The sequence below is a fragment of the Episyrphus balteatus genome, chromosome 1 (genome assembly GCF_945859705.1).
Source record: "Episyrphus balteatus chromosome 1, idEpiBalt1.1, whole genome shotgun sequence".
NCBI classification, from domain to species: domain Eukaryota; kingdom Metazoa; phylum Arthropoda; class Insecta; order Diptera; family Syrphidae; genus Episyrphus; species Episyrphus balteatus.
Genome location: NC_079134.1, coordinates 10,027,073 through 10,049,888, shown reverse-complemented (window position 1 = coordinate 10,049,888; position 22,816 = coordinate 10,027,073). Strand labels below are relative to the sequence as shown.

The window sequence follows — 22,816 nt, the reverse complement described above, 5'->3', positions numbered from 1 at the left end:
GTATTTTATACTCCATGTGACTAGTAAGAAAATTAAAGTAAAAAGCTTTAGATTTTAAGTAAAATTTACCTTAAGTATTGAACATTTCTTGGCTCCGTAAAGTAATTTTTATAAGACAATTATGGTGAACAAAATAAAGTAGTATATACCTTACGAGTAACAATATTTTCTTTACGTAGAGCCAAATAAACCTTCATCCAAAAAAGTGTACGACTCTTTTCACTTTAAGATTCTAGTAAAACATATTTTACAAATTTAACTATTCTATGAATAAGTTTTACCTTACACTAAGGTCATAATATTACCTAATTCTAGGAATTTTCCCCGTATCTTAATTGGTGTCATTGAAAAGTCTGCCATTTTGTTTTCCATTTGTTTTGGATATTTTTTTTGTCAAAGATTTTAGGTGTCCGGGTGCGGAATAATTAATAAAGCAATAAAATGTAAAAATTTCTTTTCCCATTTCTGTTTTTCTTTTATAAGTGAAATGTTTTCATTACTTTTTGTGTTCTTTTATGCGTTATTATTGGCTCCGTAATTACGGATAGCAAATTTTTTTCTTGTGTTAGAATAATATAGGAGTATCCATAGGCATAAACATCATTCAATCTAATTAATTCATGAAGAATTAGAAAAAAATTGGGTCAAATAAAGTCAATTCCATTTTTATTGATGATATTTTCCTAAATAAAATTGTTTGTTTGCAACTTACAAAAATTATAATAAACTAGGTAATTTATGTAATTATTGAAAAACATAACAGGGTCATACGTTACTTGTTTCTAAATAGCTTTGAGGATTAAGTACGTGTTACCTAGTTATGCTTTTCAATAATTACAAAAATTACCTTTATTTTAATTTTTGTAAGATAAATGCATACAATTTTATTTAGAAAAATGTCATCAATAAAAATGAAATTGACTTTATCTAATATTTAACTAAATTATATACCTTCCATAGAGAAGTTCAATTTACTTTAAAAATCAGTATTTTCAGCCTTATAGTAAGGTAAAATATGTACCTAACTTTCTAGTAATTTCTTTTAGAAATTCATACAAAAAAAGGCTTTACTGTAAAGTTAATCATAAGCTATAAATTTACTAGAAAAGTAAGGTAAATTCCATTTTATTGGAGAGTCATCCCTATTTAAACTTTACATTAAAGTTAAATTTACCAGAAATAACGTGGTTCATACCTTATTTTTTCTCCGTGTACGCATACACCCCAGTGAACCAAAAATAATTCGAATTTTGACTTTAGTACAGGGTGTCCCAAAAGTAATGGATCAAAGGAAATATGCTGATAGGCCAACTTTAGGGCTCTCCGAATTTGATAACTTGTTCATCCCAAATCCTTATGGTTTTCTATTTAATTTTCAATAAAATTTTCAAAAAAATAATTTTTGGATTTTTAAAAAAATTTAAAAAATTTTTTTTTTGAAAAATCAAATTTTCGAAAAGATGACATTGAATTTTTTGAAATTTTGTATTTAGATGTTGATAAGTGATTTCTATAAAATGGCATACCAATTTTATTTTAAAACTTTTTTTCCAAAAAATTATTTATAAAAAATTTAGTTTTTAAAAAAACGGCTCTACCGATTTTGAAAAATTTTTTTTCTAAAAATGCATCTTAGTATATTAATCAAAACTGCATACTTGTTTTTGAGGGCAATTTGATTTCAGATTTTATTTTTCTAAAAAACAAATTTTATTTTTTTTCCAAATTTCTATACAGGGTGTCCCAAAAGTAATGGATCAAACGAAATATGCTGATAGGCCAACTTTAGGGCTCTCAGAATTTGGTAACTTGTTCATCCCAAATCCTTACGGTTTTCGATTTAATGCAGTTTTTGTGAAATTTCGAAAAATCCCGACTTTGCAACAGTATTTTGCTTCCTCCGCTCATAATTGATTTTTGTTTTTCACAATTTTTTCACTAAAACATTGCCTAATAATAAGAAATAATTAATTTATCAAAATATTTTTTATTTCATATGCCATTTTGCTGCAAATTAATTAACAGTTCCATATTTTATAAAAACTCAATTTCTTTCTTTTATTTCAGAGCAACAGCCTGAAAAAAATTTGTATGGTGTGGCACTGGTTTATTATCTTGAAAACTTGTCGTGTTATTGCAGTTTTCAAAAATGTATAAAAGTTTCCAAAGTTGAAGTTAGAACTGAAGATATTACAATTTTAAAGCAACAAAACAGGGCTTTTCAGAGAAAAATAACAAAGAAAAATAAACACAGTTTCTCGAGTGTTGTTTGTTTATTTCTTTTTGAACAAAAGCCTCGATTTTTGTTTGTTATTTTGCTCTGAAAACGTCTGTTTTTTTGCATTCAAATTGTAATTTCTTTCGTTCTATTTGCAACTTTGGAATTTTTAATACATTTTTGAAAACTGCTATAACACGGCAAGTTTTCAAAATAATAAACCAGTGCCACACCATACAAATTTTTTTCAGGCTGTTGCTCTGAAATAAAAGAAAGAAATTGAGTTTTTATAAAATATGGAACTGTTAATTAATTTGCAGCAAAATGGCATATGAAATAAAAAATATTTTGATAAATTAATTATTTCTTATTATTAGGCAATGTTTTAGTGAAAAAATTGTGAAAAACAAAAATCAATTATGAGCGGAGGAAGCAAAATACTGTTGCAGAGTCGGGGTTTTTCGAAATTTCACAAAAACTGCATTAAATCGAAAACCGTAAGGATTTGGGATGAACAAGTTACCAAATTCTGAGAGCCCTAAAGTTGGCCTATCAGCATATTTCGTTTGATCCATTACTTTTGGGACACCCTGTATAAAAAATCTTAAAAATTTAAGCAACTTTAACTCTAAGAGCAAGTTCGTGCGACCCAGTCGTGCATTTTATTTTAATAAGTAAAAGAACGAAAGAAAAATCGACGTAGCTAGAATTTTTGGAGCGTTTTCGTGAAAAAATTGTTTTTCTTTACTTTGCATAATTCTCACGAAAAGAAGGTTAATAAGAGCTAAGTTTTTCTATACCATCTTGAAGTAAATGTTTCAACCAAAAACTTGCTGTATTGAAATTTTAAAAAAACTCAAAATTTGTTTCACAAAACTTTCTTAGGAGTTTTTTTTTCAAAGAATAATTAAAAAAAATTTTTTTGTGAAAGATAAAAATAAAACAAAAATTATCTATTGGCATTTTATTCAATATTTTCGAGGTTATTTTTATTATTTATTTTTATTTTATTTTTCACTTATTTTTCACTCCCGCCTAATTTTTGCCTCCCTCACCCCACTTTGGCCATCCGAAAACGCTTTAGGTTCTGGTCAACTACCCATGCATAGAAGACACAGGGTAATAAATTGCGCGTTTGTAAATTTTGTTTAGCTCGTCAGCCGACAAGATACACAATATTTAAAATACTTTATCCTGTTGTTTTTGAAGCTCCGATTTGTTATGTGGAACATTTTTTAATGCATATTTTTCGGATAAAAGCACAAATAGATCAATTTGGACCTATTTCACTCTGCCAAAGTAAAATAAGGCCAATTATTTTTTCAGTTGGTCTTAATTCAAAGCACTTTGAATTACACGAAATTTTGGGTGAATTTTACGTTTTTTTTTTCTACAGTAAAAAATGTGAGGTTGTTACAAAACTGCGAAGAAAAAATTGTTTCATCTTAACCAAGTATTCGTTTTAATCCAATTAAATGAGGTATCTAAAGCATAGTTAAATGGTCTTTCTTGGACAACGAGTCTTTGCTGTTTTTTTTTTTTAAATATCACCTAAAAAAGTTTTCTTTTACAGTTTAATGCTTAAAACGATTGAGAAACCCACATAAAAGAAAATTTCTTCCGATTTAATTTCGTTCAAAAATTCTACTTAATCTACGCCTAAGATTATACTTCGACTTAGCCCTGATTTTTCAATCGTCAGTGGTCAGTTAGACTATCAAAAGAATAAAAACTGCCAAATGTCAATATAAAAAAAACTTTTATTCCTAGGAATAAGCTCTAACTGAGGTTTATCTGAGTATTGAAAAATTGGCTCTTACTCGTATATTATCTCGGTTCAATGATGTCATGAAAATCCGTAGGTATGCAAAAGTTGGAACGAAAATGTGGATTGTAATTCTAAAGTTAAACCGCATTCAATGATAAACGAAATCTCCTATGCAAATACTAAGACTTCAAAAATGAATCACGGGATTATTATGTTACTGTATTAAAAATCTCATTAAACTAAGAAATTTCAAAAAATCCTAAATTTTTTTTCTTCTATTAAAATGATGGATCCCTGTAAAAAGGTCATTAAAAGATATTTTTATCTTACTTTACCTTATCATAACGTGAATAAAAAAAACTCAATACACCTTACTATTGAAATCGGAATCTTTTCAAAATCCTTTTTTTTTTTTCTCTTCTTGAGACAGGGACTTTATTTCTTCAAGTAAAACCATCATTAACCTTCTTTTGAAAAAAAAGCTTTACAAATCGAAGTTGATGCTTTTCATTCTGACTTCTTTTCACATTCTTATCCCGTATGAACTTCTTTCTGATAAAGATTATGATGAAATGTAATAAAGGTTAAGAGTTCAATAACAATGACTGTGACTTTTTGCAAAAAAAACCATAACTCATTCAAAACTTACCACCCACCAGTTAAATCAAACTTACCTTGACGAATAGCTCTTATCCATTCAGCTCGTTCTTTTTCACTATTGGCAACCAAATACAATGTATATTGGGGCACGGACCTTGCAGCTGCTTGATCATCTAATTCACAATATCCAACTTGAAATGGATATCCCTGCAAGAACAAAAAAAAATTGTACGTCAGAAAAAAAAAGGACCCTATGCCTGCACCCAGTCAGTATATCATAATACAACACACAACGAGTTAAAAGGAAACTTTGACTCGTGTTTCTTTGCAAGGATTTTAGTAGTGCAAAAAAACAGGATTCTTTTTCTTATTTCTTTTATTATTTTTTTTTTGTGTTGAAAGAAAATAAAAAGTGTTAAGATGAATGAAGACTTACATCTGGGGCAAATGGATCACCGCCTTCGCCGTTGACTGTTGCCGTCTCCACTAAGCGTACTCCTTTGACTGGTATTCGACCCCTTTCGCGACGACGCTGTAAAAAAACAGGAAGAGAAAGAAGCCAAATATAAGAAAAAAAGTTTGAAATAATATAGGTAGGTATTTTTTTTTTTATTTTATTTGAAATTAATACGTCTGAAGTTGGATACAAGTGGTTAACAGAAAAATGAGGGAGATTTTTGTGCAGTGTGGTTTGTTGATTTTTTTTAAAAGGGGTTATTTTGGTGGTTTTTGTATTTAATGCCATCTGCCACGCCACTGTGGTTTAAGTAAGTTCTCGTATGAGGTTATTTTTTCGTCTCTTTACTTTGGTTTTTTTTTATAGGGACGAAACTAAGAGTCTTGAAAGGGTTTTCTTAAGGATCAACAGATGGATTGCTTGTTAAAAAGAAGAAGAAGAAGTAAGAAACATGAACAAAAAACTTCCAGTTAAGAGGTTTCTGTCTTTATCAAAAAGGAAATGCAATGCATTTTTTTGTTTTTGTTTTTCAAGTTTTGAAAAGGATATATGCGATTTAAGGGGTTGATTTTTTGATGGATTATGACCAAAGCAACATGTTGTTATAGCAGATTCGCCATTTAATCTTGGATGGATATTTTTTTCTTAATTAAGATGAATGGGGGAGCATTGGATTTTTAATATGTATGTGGGGAAACCTCTTTAAGGATCATTCAAGCATTATGGTCTTTAGAGGTTAAAGGGTTTTTGATATTTAAATTCCAATTAATTTAATAAGATATTGAGGATCTTTTGTGAAAATGTTATTGAAACAGCTGAAATGAAGATAGTATTTTAATAGAAATAGATGAGAAAGTGTGATGTTATAGAATTCAGGTATATACGAGTACCTACATGAAAAGAAAATTTTTAATTGGAAGAAGCAAGTTTGTATGGTTGTAAAATTTTAATTTAAAGGTATCAAAGGTCAAAGAACTGAGGTAAACTAACCCTTACAATGATTTTTTTTTATTACTAACAGATCTTTAACAAAGGAACAAATTTTGAAAATCCTGGCACGAACGGACGTATCAGCCATATTACTGTTCCAGACTGTTTGATTTCATGTTCCTATTGATTGTATTTGTAGAAACCATTATTCATTTTCGACGAGCCTTAAGTAAATTTATAAAGCTTTTAACATTAAAAAAAAAATGTCACTTTTTGAACTTTGTTTTAAAAATGTTTGAATTTATTTTTTCATTGAATATGAATATTTGTACCTAAATCAAAGATCGAACATCTTTTTTACATCAATTTAGCTTAATTTTTATCTTATAAACAGTTTCCAAAAAGTTGGTTCTATAAACGCTTATTTTGTCCGCCATTTTGGAACCACCATTTTGAAAAAATTTAAGTTGGAAGATTTTTCATATTTCTTATACTAATATGCTTCAGAGTACTAAATTTTAGGACATTTCATCAAGAAATAGCCGTGCAAATGATTTTTTACGCCAAAAATCACCAAAGGCACCACTGTGCGGAGAAGAGAATGATAAATAGTCAAAGAGTTCTTGACCGAAAGATTTTTAAATCTACAGCGAATTCATGATTTTCACTGATTGTGTCAACATCATTTTTACTTTTTATTTGGCAAAAATAATATTTTACGAAATACATAGTTTATACCTAAAAAAAGAAAAAAATATCGTAAAAACAGGATTTTCGTCATTTTTCGACAAATTTTAACCAATTTTTTTTTCTGCTTAATATTTAGCTCATAGAAGAGTTTTCTGAAACTATTATATTCAAAAAAAAATTAAGAAATCGTGAAAAAATCGGAATGTGTCAAACCAACTATCACAATCTAACATTTGCCCCCTTGACATAAGTAAATAAATCAATATTATTTAAAACAATACTTCATTTGCATTTAAAATGCATCGTCTTTTATCAAACGTCAAACATATGTCAGATTAAATACAATCTCCTTGACAGCTCCCTGAAATCTCCCCAAAGTATTACTTTCGCAAATTTTACAGCTTCTATAAAAAAAAAAAAAACCATATCCACAAGGGAAAGTAATAACAAAATCATCCATTTTTTTTTTTTGTTCATGAAATGTCCATCTTGGGACATTTTTATTAAATGTAATCTGCATGATGATGCACTTTTAATGGACTTCCGACAGACAGAACAATGAGAACCACAAGAACCAAGATGACACGTCAATTCAATGGGAAGGAGTGTAATATTAAATTAACCCTAATTCTCATGATGATATCAATATTGCCAGTATTTTCAACTACCTCCGTCCACCACACCCAAAACTGTCAACGAAGTCGAAAAGATTCGATTCATGTGAGAAGTTGTGTTTGTCCATGATATGTGCAATGTTGTGGGCGTATTCTCACATACAATTCCATGTTCTTTACTTTTCACTCATTTATTTTGTATTGCAAACTATCTCTCCCGAGGAAACATCTCAGATGTCACCATAAAAACAAATTTCCTTTTCCATCCCAGACAGAGGGAATATCCGAAAAGCTCTTCCTTACAGTTTTTTTTAGTGTCGACTGTCGGAGTAGAATGTAAGTGGGTCATTAGTTAACGCGTAACTGACGTCCTCAACATAAATTCCGATCGTTTTCCTTTCTTTTGTGGAATGCAAGTTTTGTGCAAAACATTATGACAGCTGCAGGATGCTCTTGTAACAACTCTCCACTCCAAACAGAGATGACACAATGCAATCTCTCCCTCAACCACATAAACAGACATAAGACTCTTAATGATGCTTTTGCGCAAAATGTCATCTGTCAAAGTGACAGAGCTTACATTTTTCATTTATTAGCTCGTCGGCATAATCACAGCACTGCTGCCGTGTGATTAACTGACACTTCAATGAATCCGAAGTGAAAGTATCAATTAAAGGACTATAACTCATTTGGAATTACATATGAGAGAGTATATCTTGCATAAGTCAAATTGTAAATTGTACGAAAAATGTGTTAACAAAAAGCTTTTCACACAAACAGAGATCATCAAGTCGCACATTCAATTGAAGTGCTTGCTTGCAGCTATTCCATACCAAACCAACTAACAACTATTTTTTCGTTTGGATTTGCATATTATTGTGGGAGAAGTTTTTCCATTCAAGTGGATTAATTTCGTATTCCACATCCACAAACACTTTTATATGCGGCACTTTTCACTTTTTGATTCCATTAAAAAAGTTCAAAGTGGCGCCCAACAGGCAATCTGCTCGCTCAACTTCACATCAGCCAGCAACCAACTACACCAAAGCTGCCCTTAAAAATTGCATTGTTTTGTATATATTCGTTTGATGGTTGTTGCATTCTATTCAGGTTATATGCATCACACAGTTAGAGCGGCGCCAAAGGCACTTGAAATAGAAAAAACTTTTTCAAAACGACAAACTTTTACTTAAAAAAAAAAAAACAAAGGATCACACACAGAATGATTATAGTTTCGTCACCCCGAAACTTATCAATTGCCACGGCTATTATGGGGTTTATTTTGTTTTGAATTTCTGATAAATTGTTTAGTTTTTTCTCTTTATTTAACAACGTTTTGTTTTAAGCTCTAAATTATTATAAAAAATGCACTTGAAGAGGAAGATTGTGGGCGGACGCATGGAATGCTGAATGTTGATTAATTATACATTAATGCATTCATATGAGAAAAATATTGTAGTAGTTCATGATAAACTCAAGTGCAAGAAGCTTTTGTTTTCTGTTTGACATTCAATTTTATAATTAACGCGCGTGTTTTAATTCAATTTACATGGACAATGAAAAAATGGTATAGAGAAAATGTTATGTTAATCGACTCACTCAACCAAATGAATTGATGAAACGAATGGATTTTACGGTAAATGTATTGATGAATGAGGTTTTCACGTTTAAGATTCATAAGAATTTTATTAATGGTTGATAAGCAGTTTGTCAGTGGTGTTCAAAATGAATTCGTTTTAACAAACGTAATTTTTTAAGAACGTTTCTGAAAATGATTCTTTATATTGAGTACTTATTTTTATGAACTTATTTAATTAGAACACACTAATGGAAAAAAGACACACTGTCAAGTGCAATTTTTTTGGAGAGTTCTGATTTGAAGATGCTCATGCTCAACACAGGCATTATGTACAGAGTACTTATTTTTAATGTATTTATCACAGATTATGTGTATTGAGTACAAAAATATGTACTAAAAAATAAATCAGTACTGATAGGTACCTGATAAATCCCAGGTAAATAAATCCCTGATAAATAAATTCTGTTTGACATTCAATTTTATAATTAACGCGCGTGTTTTAATTCAATTTACATGGACAATGAAAAAATGGTATAGAGAAAATGTTATGTTAATCGACTCACTCAACCAAATGAATTGATGAAACGAATGGATTTTACGGTAAATGTATTGATGAATGAGGTTTTCACGTTAAAAAATACATATTTGATTCATAAGAATTTTATTAATGGTTGATAAGCAGTTTGTCAGTGGTGTTCAAAATGAATTCGTTTTAACAAAAGTAATTTTTTAAGAACGTTTATGAAAATGATTCTTTATATTGAGTACTTATTTTTATGAACTTATTTAATTAGAACACACTAATGGAAAAAAGACACACTGTCAAGTGCAATTTTTTTGGAGAGTTCCGATTTGAAAATGCTCATGCTCAACACAGGCATTATGTACAGAGTACTTATTTTTAATGTATTTATCACAGATTTATGTGTATTGAGTACAATTATTTATGTACTACAAAATAAATAGGTAGGTACTGATAGGTACCTAATAAATCCCAGAATGAAACAAAAAACAGAAATGTGTTCATCACAACGAATTACAATAAACAAAAACAATAGGCTCTTAAGTTACAAACAAACCTGAACTATGTACATATAACTTCTGTTTTAAGTACATAATATCATAGGTCAGTACTGAATAAATAAACGTTTGTACTGAGCACTAAAAAGTATGGCCGTAGTAAGTGTAGGTATAGATATTAGGGTGGAGTGAAAAAAAATTACTCACACAGAAAACTGCCTCAATTGATTCTTTATCAAACAGTGAACACTAATGTTTCTATGTCTTCTAGTTTGTGAGAAAATTGAAAAATTATTTTATCAGATTTTTCTTTTTTCAAAATATTTTTTATTTGTATTTGTTTTTATTTTTCAATTTTCTGAAAAACTAGAAGACATAGAAACATATAGTGTTCACTGTTTGATAAGGAATCAATTGAGGCAGTTTTCTGTGTGAGTAAATTTTTTATTAAAATTCACAATCTGGGCAAAAATAGTATAAAATGAGTTTTAAACATTTTTTTTTCGCCTATTTATAACTTTGAAATCGATTATTTCAAAAACTATTGGTTATAATATATTGATTTAAAAATTAGAATTAAATGTACAATTTTTCCTTTCGGAGATGGTATCATTTATTACTGTAAGTGTTGCCGTTGTTTTTTAATAATTTTAATTTTTATTTTGATAATTTTTTTTTAGAAAACTGCCCCTCTCACCTAAAAGGGGGGGGGGGATACACCCCTCTCCCAAAGAAAAAATTTTTTGTATTGAGCTCCTCTACAAAAACCCGTTATCAAATCCTGGCGCCCAAGTTATTCTACTACATGCCGAAATAACATTTTTGTTCTATACCTAAAAGTTCGAATTTCGATAACTGGGTTGAAATCGAAAGATTTTTTTTCCAATTTTAAACTGATAAAAAATACCTCGTTTGATTTGGAAATAAATATTATTTTAGAATATATTTTTAAAACAGCATGCTGTTGTGAAAATATATACTTTAATTTGATGTCGAAGTTGGATAAATGACGAAAAAAATGGAATTTTTCAACTTTGACAGCTTATAAATTCTAGGTGGTTTAACCGAGTTACATGTTTTATGCATTGCTGAAAAGGTATATTTATCTCCTATTAGAAACTGTAAGAAAATGGGTAAACATTGGACGAAGCTAGATTTTTTCAGTGGGTGAAGGTCAAAAAAACCGTTTTTTGCCCCTAACTCCAGATTTTGGGGGTGTTAGGGACTTTTTAAAAACCGTTTCGTAATCAGTGCGACTAGCTCTACAAAACGTGATAGGTCTCCGCCCGCGTATATTTTAAAACCTCATTTTTGTAACACCGTGTAATTTACATGTTTTTCGAATCAAAAAAACTGAGTAAAACAATAAAAACTCAAAAAACTCCATAAATTAACCTCTATAGTGTTTTCATTTTTCTCAAGTGACTTGTGAACCCTCTAAAACTTCTTTGATCGATCTGAAACTTTTTTGCCGTTATTTAAGTTCCAAATGGCACCCATCCTGGCTATGTAGAACAAAAAATAAGACAACATTTTTTTTCACTCCACCCTAATACATATGGCCGGTAGTCTTTTGGTTCATTAAAGTTTAGCAACTTCTTTCAATCATAAACAAATTTAAAAATAGTAAATTCGTAACAAAATAAGTTGTCAGCTAACTGACCCCCTACTGAATATACAATTTTCAGTGAAGTACCTTCTAAAGCAAAAAGGTCTGTTCATAAATTTATGTACTATAAGAAATGAAATTTACTATTTAGCACACAAAAACCTCAATTAAAATTTTTCAAAAACATCCTCAGCAATTAACAATTTTTTTTACCTGAATTTATAATCGGACATTGACCTTTTTTTGTCTTGATGAAAATTTTTCTTTTTCTTTCATAATTAAGAATCATATTATGTTTACTTTCGACCCTAGGGCATGGTTTTTCATCTCAAAAAATAAACATATCTAATGACAAATTATCCCAAAACCTTTCTTGCTCTTCCTCTCATAATTCCATGAATTCCAAGAAAAGCAATCTAAAGGTTTCTTACCGAAAAACCCAACTTTTATTATTCATTAAAACCATCAACATCTAACATTTTTTCCGAAAATAAAAAAATAAAATATTTATATCTGCTTTGTTTATTATTTTTCTTCATTCCAAGTCCTAAACCTTTGAGTACTGACTAATTTCAAGAGATTAGTGTCTGAATCCTTAAGGTAAAAGACTCTTTTCCATAAAAAAAGGTCAAACAAGTGCAACAACACTTCTGGGGGGATAGGGTAGAAGGGGGAGCATTTGCCAGTGGGGTACCTTTGCCAGTCCAGCTTTTTTTCCAAACCAACAGAATATTAAATACCGAAAAATCATTTTCTGTTGCACATTTATGATTGAAAACTTTGCACAAAGTTTGACAGCTTTTGGCTGGACACGAAATAAATTAGACGCTTGTGTTAGTTTTTTAATGTTGAGAACCAAAATATGAAGGTACATAACCGTCGTAAATTGTAGGTATTTGTCGTGTTAAATTACTTTTTGATACAAATATCTTTTCAAAATTATGTGTACTATGCTGTGTAGAAGCGATTTTTTTACTGTTTAACTTATAAAAAAGTTATAAGTAAATTTTTGAAAGATTAGCTTGTGGGGTGCATTTGCCATTTGTTTTTGGGTAGGTTTTGCTCTGGCAAATGCACCCCATGGGGTACATTTGCCAGAAGCGAGCTTCCTCAAAAGAGGATGGCAGAATCCTTAAAAATCAGTCCATTCTTCGTATTTTCAGCTAAAAAGAAGTTTTGTTTATGATTATTGGTTTTATTTGTATTAACTTTGATATTTAGGTAACTGGCAATCCCTCCCCACCCCCGTGGCAAAGCCTCCCACCTGGGGAGGCTTTGCCACATCACTTTTCGTTTTTTTGAATAAATTATTAAAAATAGAAATAATTAATATATCAAGATGAAAAAAATATTTAAGTGAAGATAATGAAGTCAATAATAATCTCAGATATAAAAAAATTAAAAGAAACGTAAAAACTTTGCGTTAAGTCCATTTTCCTAAATCCTGGCAAATCCTCCCCCTTCTACCCTACACAAAAACCAACAACAACAATAACAAAAGGCCACTACAAATTGTTGACAAAATATTAGTTTCCCTTTTGCTTTTATGCTTACGTAAGAGTTGTCTTCTCACTTATTTTTGTGTTGAGTGCCTCTAACAGGTCCTTTTGTAGGTATTTTGTTGTTGTTTTTTTTATGACGATAGTGGATTTTTTCTTGAAAAATACCTTTACTTGCAAGGAAAACAACAACAAAGGACATAAAAAGAAATAAACAAAAAAAAAAAATAACTCAATTACACTCGGTTATCACTATCAGTCTTGGTCTTGAAGGAGATTAAATCCCTTTAGTGTCCTTTTTTCGGTATATACGTCAAGTATTGTGTATACCTATACTTTTCTCATTATTGAATTGAGTCTGCATTTTTAGCCGCATATTTGTCTGCAGGTTTTATTTTCTTTTTCTCTTTTTCTTATTTATCTTTCTTTCACCCTTGTCAGACGATATTTTCTCAACTTCACTTTTCCAAACGTTACCAACCGTGAAAAAAAAACACAAGACAATAACGGTCATCATCTTTTCATTCATTCACTTCTTTTCTTTTTTTTTTTGTTCTTCATCGTTGTAATTCCTTTAAACAAGGACAATGGTGGAAAAATTCCAACAGACTCCTTTTTTCACTTCTTTGAAAATAAGAAATGAATAAATGATGCAAAATGAGGAGAAAAGGAAAGAGAAAGATGCGCTTGATAATAATAAATGACATTGGTGAAGTGGTAGGCTTTTCAGACACCAGCATCACAGCGCGACAATGACAACGCGGTTGTAGAAAACGTTGACATACGATCAAGATTCATCATCCTCATTATTGTCGACGTAGTCATCCTCATCGTCGTCGTTCGTTGTCATCGTCATCACTTTGTAACGGATGTGATATCCTTTTTCTTACCTGACATCATTTCATTTTTTTTTGTTGTGTGTTTTCTTCTGCAAAAAGGATGTGGTGTAGGTTTCCAGGATGTAAATGTGATGCAGAAAGTAGGTAGGTGGGTTGCAACATTCATTATGAAATTTAAAGGGTACAGATAACTCTTGAAAAATTTAGGTATTCACTCAAAATTTTGACAACACTGCCATATGTCAAGAATAGATTTTCGTCATTTGTTGACTTTTGACATCTTTCTTCCTGAAAATTCCATCTAATGACAATTTACCTATCTGATTTTTGTTTTTTTTAAGAAGACCATATAACTTTCTATATAATAATTAAATTTTTCAGCGTTTTTTCGAATTGATGTGAAAATTTCCAACCTTCCCATTGAATTCTTTAAAGTACATATTTTATTTTATTATTTTAGAAGCATACAAAAATAATTAGAAAATGATTTGAGTTTGTGTTCTTCAGAACACTTAAATTAAAAACTTCGAAAATAATTCAATTATATAATCTACATCTACATAATACATCCTTAAAATTGGATTTCAATGAAAATAAACGAAGTGTTCATTGTTAATTTAAAGAAGTTATAGAAAGAATGAGAGAGGATTTTCGAACAGAAGATACCTAGAGATTTGGTTTATTCCAAAAATAAAGTATTGTTACACCTGAAAAATCAAAAAAATTACAAGAACTAGTTCAAGGGAAATGGTCCTTTGTCTATCATGTGAATCGTTTATTTCAGAAACAGCATAAGTCCCTGAGCACTAACTTTTCAGTAGCAACAAAAAACTGTTTTTTATGTTAAAACTCCACAACACTTCAAATTTAGAGTATGCCGATTTATAATCTAGCTGAAGACGCATTTAAAAACCTTAAAAATTTAAACTTTTTTCAAGTCTTAGCGGGTTTTTAAGCCTTTAAGGTCGCTGGACTTATGTCGTTTCTGAAATAAACGAATTTTTGTTGGTAAACCTTTTGTTTTCATCTAGACATAGCTTTTGAACCCTGCTTCTGATTTTAATGAATAAAATAGCAGTAGATAGATTAAATCTTTACCTCTTCATTGATGTATAATTTTATAGCTTGCGTGTCATGATGGCTGCCAAAATAACACGGTGTTACAAAAATGAGGTTTTAAAATATACGCGGGCAGAGACCTATCAGGTTTTGTAGAGCTAGTCGCACTGAATACGAAACGGTATTTGAAAATCCCCTAACACCCCCAAAATCCGGAGTTACGGGCAAAAAACGGTTTTTTGGACCTTCACCCATTGAAAAAATTCTAGCTTCGACAATTTTTTACCCATTTTCGATTTTCTTACAGTTTCTGATAGAAAATAAATATACCTTTTTAACAATGTATAAAACATGTAACTCGGTTGAACCAATTAGAATTTATAAGCTGTCAAAGTTCAAAAATTCAATTTTTTTTGTCATTTGCCCAACTTCGGCAACAATTTAAAGTATATGTTTTCAAAACAACATGCTATTTAAAAAATATATTCTAAAACTATATCTATTTTCCAATTAATCGAGGTATTATTTATGAAAATCACTTCAAAATTGGCTAAGAAAAAAAATTTTTCGATTTCAACCCAGATACAGAAATTCGAACTTTTAGGTATAGAACAAAAATGTTGTTTCGGCACGTAGTAGGATAATTTGCGCGCCAGGATTTGATAAAAACAAATAAAAACTAAAAAATATTTTGAAAAAAGAAAAATCTGATAAAATAATTTTTCAATTTTCTCAAAAACTAGAAGACATAGAAACATATAGTTTTCACGGTTCGATAAGGAATCAATTGAGGCAGTTTTCTGTGTGAGTAACTTTTATACTAAAATTCACAGTCTGGACAAAAATAGTATAAAATGAGTTTTAAAAATTTAAATCAAATGTACAATTTTGCCTTTCGGAAACGGTATCATTTATTACTGTAGGTATTGCCGTTGTTTTTTAATATATTTTTTTTTATATTGATAATTTTTTTTTAGAAAAATGCCCCTCCCACCAAAACAGGGAGAGATAGACCCCCCTTCCAAAGAAAAAAATGTTTGTATTGAGCTTCTCTACAAAAACCCGTTATCAAATCCTGGCGCGCAAATTATCCTACTACGTGCCGAAACAACATTTTTGTTCTATACCTAAAAGTTCGAATTTCTGTATCTGGGTTGAAATCGAAAAATTTTTTTTCTTAGCCAATTTTGAAGTGATTTTCATAAATAATACCTCGATTAATTGGAAAATAGATATAGTTTTAGAATATATTTTTTAAATAGCATGTTGTTTTGAAAACATATACTTTAAATTGTTGCCGAAGTTGGGCAAATGACAAAAAAAATTGAATTTTTGAACTTTGACAGCTTATAAATTCTAATTGGTTCAACCGAGTTACATGTTTTATACATTGTTAAAAAGGTATATTTATTTTCTATCAGAAACTGTAAGAAAATCGAAAATGGGTAAAAAATTGTCGAAGCTAGAATTTTTTCAATGGGTGAAGGTCCAAAAAACTGTTTTTTGCCCGTAACTCCAGATTTTGGGGGTGTTAGGGGATTTTCAAATACCGTTTCGTATTCAGTGCGACTAGCTCTACAAAACCTGATAGGTTTCCGCCCGCGTATATTTTAAAACCTCATTTTTGTAACACCGTGTTATGTAAGGGCTTGATAAGATAAAAAAGATTGATATTTTTCGCTTTTTTTTGATGAAAACTGATTGGGTTCAAAAAATTCTATCTCTTTTCGTAGATGTCGTGCAGACATGGTTGATATGAATATTTACAGCGGAAACAATAGGCTTTCAGATGGTATAAAATTTATATAACAAAAATGGATTTTTTAAATTTTCTTTAGAAAAAATATTTAACTTTTTAGTGGCGTAATTTTTTTGTAAGTTTTTCATATACAAAAATTGATATTATGAGAAAAGAAAAAAAAAGGTATTTGATTTAACTTTTTCTTGTAAATTATGATAGGATTCAAAAAGTTATTCCGTTTTTCCACAAATACACATATGTATATGTTAGGTCTTAATCTTTAGTTTAAGTAGGTACTTTACTATAAGATTTATTATATCTTATAATTTTTCTTACAAGAAAGTTGGAAAATAAATAATTTTTAGATCATTTTTTTAACAAAAGCACACGACCTGTTTTCTTATGACGTTATCACGCAAAATCATCGTCCGTAAACCAACTTTACAGACAACCACTTTTTAGTTTCTAATTATGTTTTTTTTTTTTATTGTTAATAATATTTCTATTTAAAAACATGAAAACGGTTTAGCGACCTTTTTTTTCTCATCTAGCGACTTTTTCGATAAAAAAGCGAAATTTTTTAGATTAGCCTTTTTTTTCTGAAAACGACTTTTTTAGCAACCTTTAAAAGATTTTCAACGGTAACGCTGGCTGGACCCCTTTTTTCGCATGCTATTTCATCCTAAACGGTTTAGATTTTATTTTCTCATTTTATTTTTATCAGAGCGTATCGTAGGGGTTTTCTTTTCAGGTATAGGGTATAGCTACGGTGACCATCCGTCCCGGTTTACCCGGGACTGTCCCGTATTTCTACAGCTTGTCCCGGGTTTTTATTTAAGAAACCAGGGACGTATAAGTGTCCCGTATTTTGTAATTTGTCCCGTGATTGTCCCGTATTTTTGGATTCAATATTTTAAATACTTTGTACGGAAAACAAGAAAAAAGTGGCTGGAAATTAAATTTTTTTTAATTTTTCGGATAAAGCATTAAGCCTAGTAAGCTGCTGAAGCAAAACGAAAATTTTTCTAAGTCTCCAAAGTCAAAAAACTTTTTCTGCAAGAAAAATTGCCTTCACAAATAAATGGGAGTGACAAACGATTGAAAAATCTCCATACATATATTCTAGCACAGGTAAGAATTTCGTTAACGTGCAACGAAAAGTAAAATTTTGTGCTGGTTTTGTATGAAAATGTTCGGTTCGCTTCTAGACTAGGCTTGGTTTATTTTTTAAATGTTCGTCAATTATATAGTTCCAGCTTCTGTTTGTCAGGTTGCTACATTAGGTAAAATGTTTTCGAATAAAGAACAACATATGGAAGAGTAAAGAACCCAGATAAGTTTCAAAACTTTTTAGGAAATGTTAAAAGTTGTGTTAAAAATCATACAATTTCAAAATCATTAAAAAAAAATTAAAATGTTAAAAAACAGCTCTGATTTTGATTAAAAAAACATTTTTTAGAAGTTATTAACAGACATTATTATAAAACCATTTTCTTGATTTCTAATTTCGTAAACGACTTAAATGATTGCAACAAAAACGCTCCCATAAAATCGTTTAGGAAATCTTGATATCAAAAAAAAAAAAAAATATGAAACTCTTTAAAAAAATTTAATTTTTTTTTTTTTGAAAAATCATTATTTTGAAAACGACGGGTTTTGCTTCCAGAAATATGGTCACCGTAGGTATAGCACATATTTCAAAAATTTGATAGCTCGAAACATACATTTTAAAACTAAAATTTGAATTTCGTATGGAAATATTTGAGCACAATTAGTATTTTTTGTCTTAAATTAATACTTTTTCATATAGTTTAGTTTAGTTGTTCGAACTATTTCCGGTATCGAACTACCTATTACTTATGAACTGATTGTTCGATTTGCGTTTAAGTTATTGGATATTCTCCCGTTAAATCCAACTAAAGATTTAAATGAAAAATTATTAAAATAGAAAGGTAAAAAGATGAAATATTTGACCAGAAATTAATTTTTGTAATCTTCCAAAATTACCTTGAGTCTCAATGGGTGGTTATAAAATGCCTAAGGCATAGGTATTTCAAAATATGAAATCTGAATTTTAATAATAAAACCAGAAAAAAATAAAAATTAATTTTGCACAAACTCATTCAGTTCAAGAATGCCAATTTTTCTCCTTAATTTGACAGCTATATACCAGCCATGACCTTTTTATAACGGATATCTATCCTCCCACTGCCAATAAACATAATATTTCCAGTTTTTAAACTTTTACTAAAAATTTCTTCAAAAAATCCAGACAAAATTATACATAATCTTTATATTTTTTACTGCAAAATCATTGACACTATGATCTGCTTAACCTTCATCTGTTTTAGCTGTTTATCAATAAAAACAATAAAATCCAAAATGTTCATAATAATAATAAAAATCAATAAATTTTATTTGAAAATCCAGTTAACAATGCAAATCTTCTTCTCTTTTTTATAAGCTTGTCGTTAATTGATTAATGTGGCGCTCATATTTCATTAACTTCATCGAGACCAAACAAAAAAATTATACGGTACAAAAATATCGCACTATTTGGAGGAATTAACCTCTCTAAAGGCCGTAGATATTTTATAGTCATTGAATTGAGGATGATTATGAACACAAATTCAAGTTCAATGTAAAACTGACCGAATTCGATGGGTAGAGAGGTGATATCAAAATAAAATAATAAAGCCAATGCTATGGGAAAAACCCTTAAAAACTATATAGGCTATCAGAACACCCAGATTGTGATCAACATGAGATACAAAAAAACATCGCTGCTGTCGCGCCTAAACAACTAAAGACTATATTTAGATAATATTGTTTTTTTTTTTTTGCTGGCTTCTGGCTAGCCAAAACAAATGTGACGTCGCGGTGGTGGTCGTCGTCATTTGTTTATAACTTGGTTATGGAAGGTAGCAGCTGCTAGCAGCTGACCGAGACCGATGGTGGTTGTTGTTGATTCACATTTCACACAGCTGAATTGCTACAACATAATATTATTTGGTTAATTAGAAAATATAATTTTTTTTGTGTGTTTTTATTTGCAACCCTGTGTATTTTTGACAGCGGCCCGGATAGCTCAGTCGGTAGAGCATTGGACTTTTAATCCAAGGGTCCAGGGTTCAAGTCCCTGTTCGGGCGATATACATTTTTAGTCATTTTTAATTTACATTCTGGAAGTATTTCACAATATTGTGGAACAAATTTGGAAATTCTTGCGGATAGTGTGGGAGAAATGGGGCACATTTATGGTGATAGAACAATAGAACAGGATAGGTGAATATTGCAAAAATAGTTAATTGCAGCAAAAAAGTATTTGAGATGTCTAATGCATTTAACAAGTAAAAACTCTATGAAACTGTCAAGTTTAATTAGATTTTTACAATTAAGACAATATCATATTTCAACCATGTTATAATTATACATACATTATGATGAATAAGAAAGACACGAATATGAGAAGCTGAGGGTGGATTAGAAGTTTGGGATAACAGTTCATTTAGGAATATTATAAATAAGGTCGAAGACAGAACTGAACCCTGGGGCACGCCATCGTTTATGTAGTGAATATCAGAACTGAAAACCCTTTCATCGCATGAATGAATTTATATCTGATTTTGTGGGAAATTTATTCAAGATTTCAAAACCCTCCTTAATTTTCTTGTGCAATCAGCGAATGCTGAGGTATTGATGGTTTAAGAAAAAAATATTCTTTTCAATTCAAAGTTCGATATCTTAGCGTCCAAGTGGATGAATTGAACTTTTTTAAAAATGCAAATTTAATCTGAATGAACAAGTTATTTGATGTATATAGTGGTTAAGTTGTAAAATTTTTTTCGAAGTTTTTAGACCAAAAAAAAAAAATCGGAAAATTTCGAAAAAAAAAAATTGTTTTCGGTATTCATAGTAGAGTAACTAAAGCAAATTATAAGGGAACCCGGCCTGATTTTGACGATTTTTTTTTTTTCAAACGTAGGTAATTAAAAATACTTTAAAGTCTATAGATTGAAATTTGCCGATGTTGCCGTATTGTTTTTTTAAATTAAAATTAAATTTTTTCTGAACTAAACCATTTTTTTTTTTTGCTTAAATTTCATAAAACAAATTATAGCAAAAAAAAATATAAGGGAGTAAGTCTTCCATCGTTTAAGCGATAAATGCAATTTTCTCACAATCTGGCTTTAAACACAAAAAAAAATATTTTGAAAACAACGGCAACACCTACAATATTTTAAAATACATTTTTAAAAAGCCAGAAACTCATTCTTAGCTCTTAAATTTAAATCCACGAAATTGAATAAAGAGTTTTTGAAAAAGTGGTCCTCAAACTCAGAATTAAAAAAAAAAAATGTTATTAAAAAAATTTTAAAATGACTTTTTTCCAAACTTTTTCTAATAAAATATGAATTTATTTAAAAAAAAATGTTTGCCCATAATTATAATCAGTTGAATTCCGAAGCAGAAAAGGTAATATATGTATATATCACACTTTTGAAAAAAAAAATTAAAAATTACTTCAATTTCAATGGTTTTTTTTTTTTGATAAAAACTGAAAGACTTCTCAAAGACTTGGGCAAATAAGAACTTTAAACTTTTGCTTTTTAACTTTCAACAATAAGAGCTATTGAATGAATATAAAATAACTTTATATTTAAATGTTGAACTTTAAAAAAAAATAAGTTAAATTTTTTTCAAAACTAAAAATTAAAAAAAGTTCTTCGAAAATAAAATACTTTTTTTTATTAATTAATTTTTTTCATAAACCGTAATACATATTGACATTTCGTTTTATAAATTCAAATCATTATAAATGTGGCCAAAAAATTTTAAAATAAATGCATTTTATATTACGAAAAAGTTTTAAAACCGACATGTTAAAATTTTGTCAATAATTTTTTTTTTTCAAAATCTGAATTCAATTACCATTCTTTCAAAAGCCCTTTATTCAATTAACTGAATTTTAATTTTACAAGTGTGACTAAGTTTCTAGCTTTTTAAAAATGTATTTTTAACTATTGTAGGTGTTGACGTTGTGTTCGAATATTTTTTTTTTTTGTGTTTGAAGTCAATTAATAAGAAAATTGCATCTATCGCTTGAACGATGGAAGATTGTCCCTCACTCCTATATATTTTTTATCTTCAATTAAATTTAAAAAATCAAAACGGCAACACCGGCAATTTTTAATCTATAGACTTTAAAGTATTTTTAATTACCGACGTTTAAAAAAAAGATCATAAAAATCTAAGCTGTTCGGCCGGGTTCCCTAATATTGCCAATTTTTGAGCTTTAGTTACTCCACTATCAATAGGATTGATGTGTTTACATATTTTTAATCTCAAAATTATAAAGTTCGAGCTTAAAAATCCATGTTTTCAGATTCCAATGACTTTGAATTTAGTCTTCATATCTTTTGGTTTAGAATTATTGTATGTGCCTATGGGATACACAATTTGCTTTATATGGCCAATAAATGAATTTCACCATAATTTTGTTCTTCTAATAATTTTCATTTCTTATTTATTTTACCTGCGTGCAAATATAAATATTTTATGGTAACAGCCCGGATAGCTCAGTCGGTAGAGCATTGGACTTTTAATCCAAGGGTCCAGGGTTCAAGTCCCTGTTCGGGCGGCATTATTTTTTATTATTTTTTTTTTATTTATTTGCCAAATTCAACAAGAAAAAAGAATTCCACAGAATAGAAGTCTCATATAAGATTAGTTTTGTATTAATGAAAAGTATTGAAGGTTTTGAATTAAAGACTTTGAACGATTTTTGTTTTGTTATATCCAAAGGTAAAATTAGTTTCTTGAAAGCGTTTACTGTAGAAATAAAAGTATGAAAAATGTTCGATATTATCGAAATGTATTCCGATATTTTATCGTTATCTTGAATTATATAGAAGTATACTCACTACTCACACAACTGAACTATGAAGCAGTTTAACAGAACCTAAACAGAAATTTGCTGAATTTCATCTGCCATCGTCCCGGCACCGTTCGATAAAAAGAAGAACCGAGCTTTCTCAAAAAAAAGAGGTTGTCTGTAAAGCCGGTTTACGGACGATGATTTTGCGTGATAACGTCGTAAGAAAACAGGTTGTGTGCTTTTAAAATGAGCCATTTGAAGAGTTTATTTATTTCAAACAATCATAATTTACAAGAAAAAGCTAAAAAAAAATAA

At 29.6% G+C, this 22,816-nt stretch overlaps 1 protein-coding gene and 2 non-coding genes across 5 annotated transcripts in view; 2 read left to right on the top strand and 1 right to left on the bottom strand.

Moving 5' to 3' along the window:
• Positions 1-22,816, bottom strand: part of LOC129906605 (tyrosine-protein kinase Btk29A) — a 245,300-nt gene that overhangs the window by 168,973 nt on the left and 53,511 nt on the right. For all 3 annotated transcript variants that reach the window (XM_055982415.1, XM_055982417.1, XM_055982420.1), the window contains 2 exons: positions 5,023-5,118; positions 4,661-4,793 (listed from right to left, as the gene is read on the bottom strand). In XM_055982415.1, the coding sequence (XP_055838390.1) occupies positions 4,661-4,793; positions 5,023-5,118 (229 nt within the window). The remainder of the gene's footprint in view (positions 1-4,660; positions 4,794-5,022; positions 5,119-22,816) is intronic.
• Trnak-uuu (transfer RNA lysine (anticodon UUU)) lies at positions 19,701-19,773 on the top strand. Its single transcript has one exon. It is a non-coding gene; the product is annotated as a tRNA-Lys (tRNA).
• Trnak-uuu (transfer RNA lysine (anticodon UUU)) lies at positions 22,192-22,264 on the top strand. The gene has a single exon. It is a non-coding gene; the product is annotated as a tRNA-Lys (tRNA).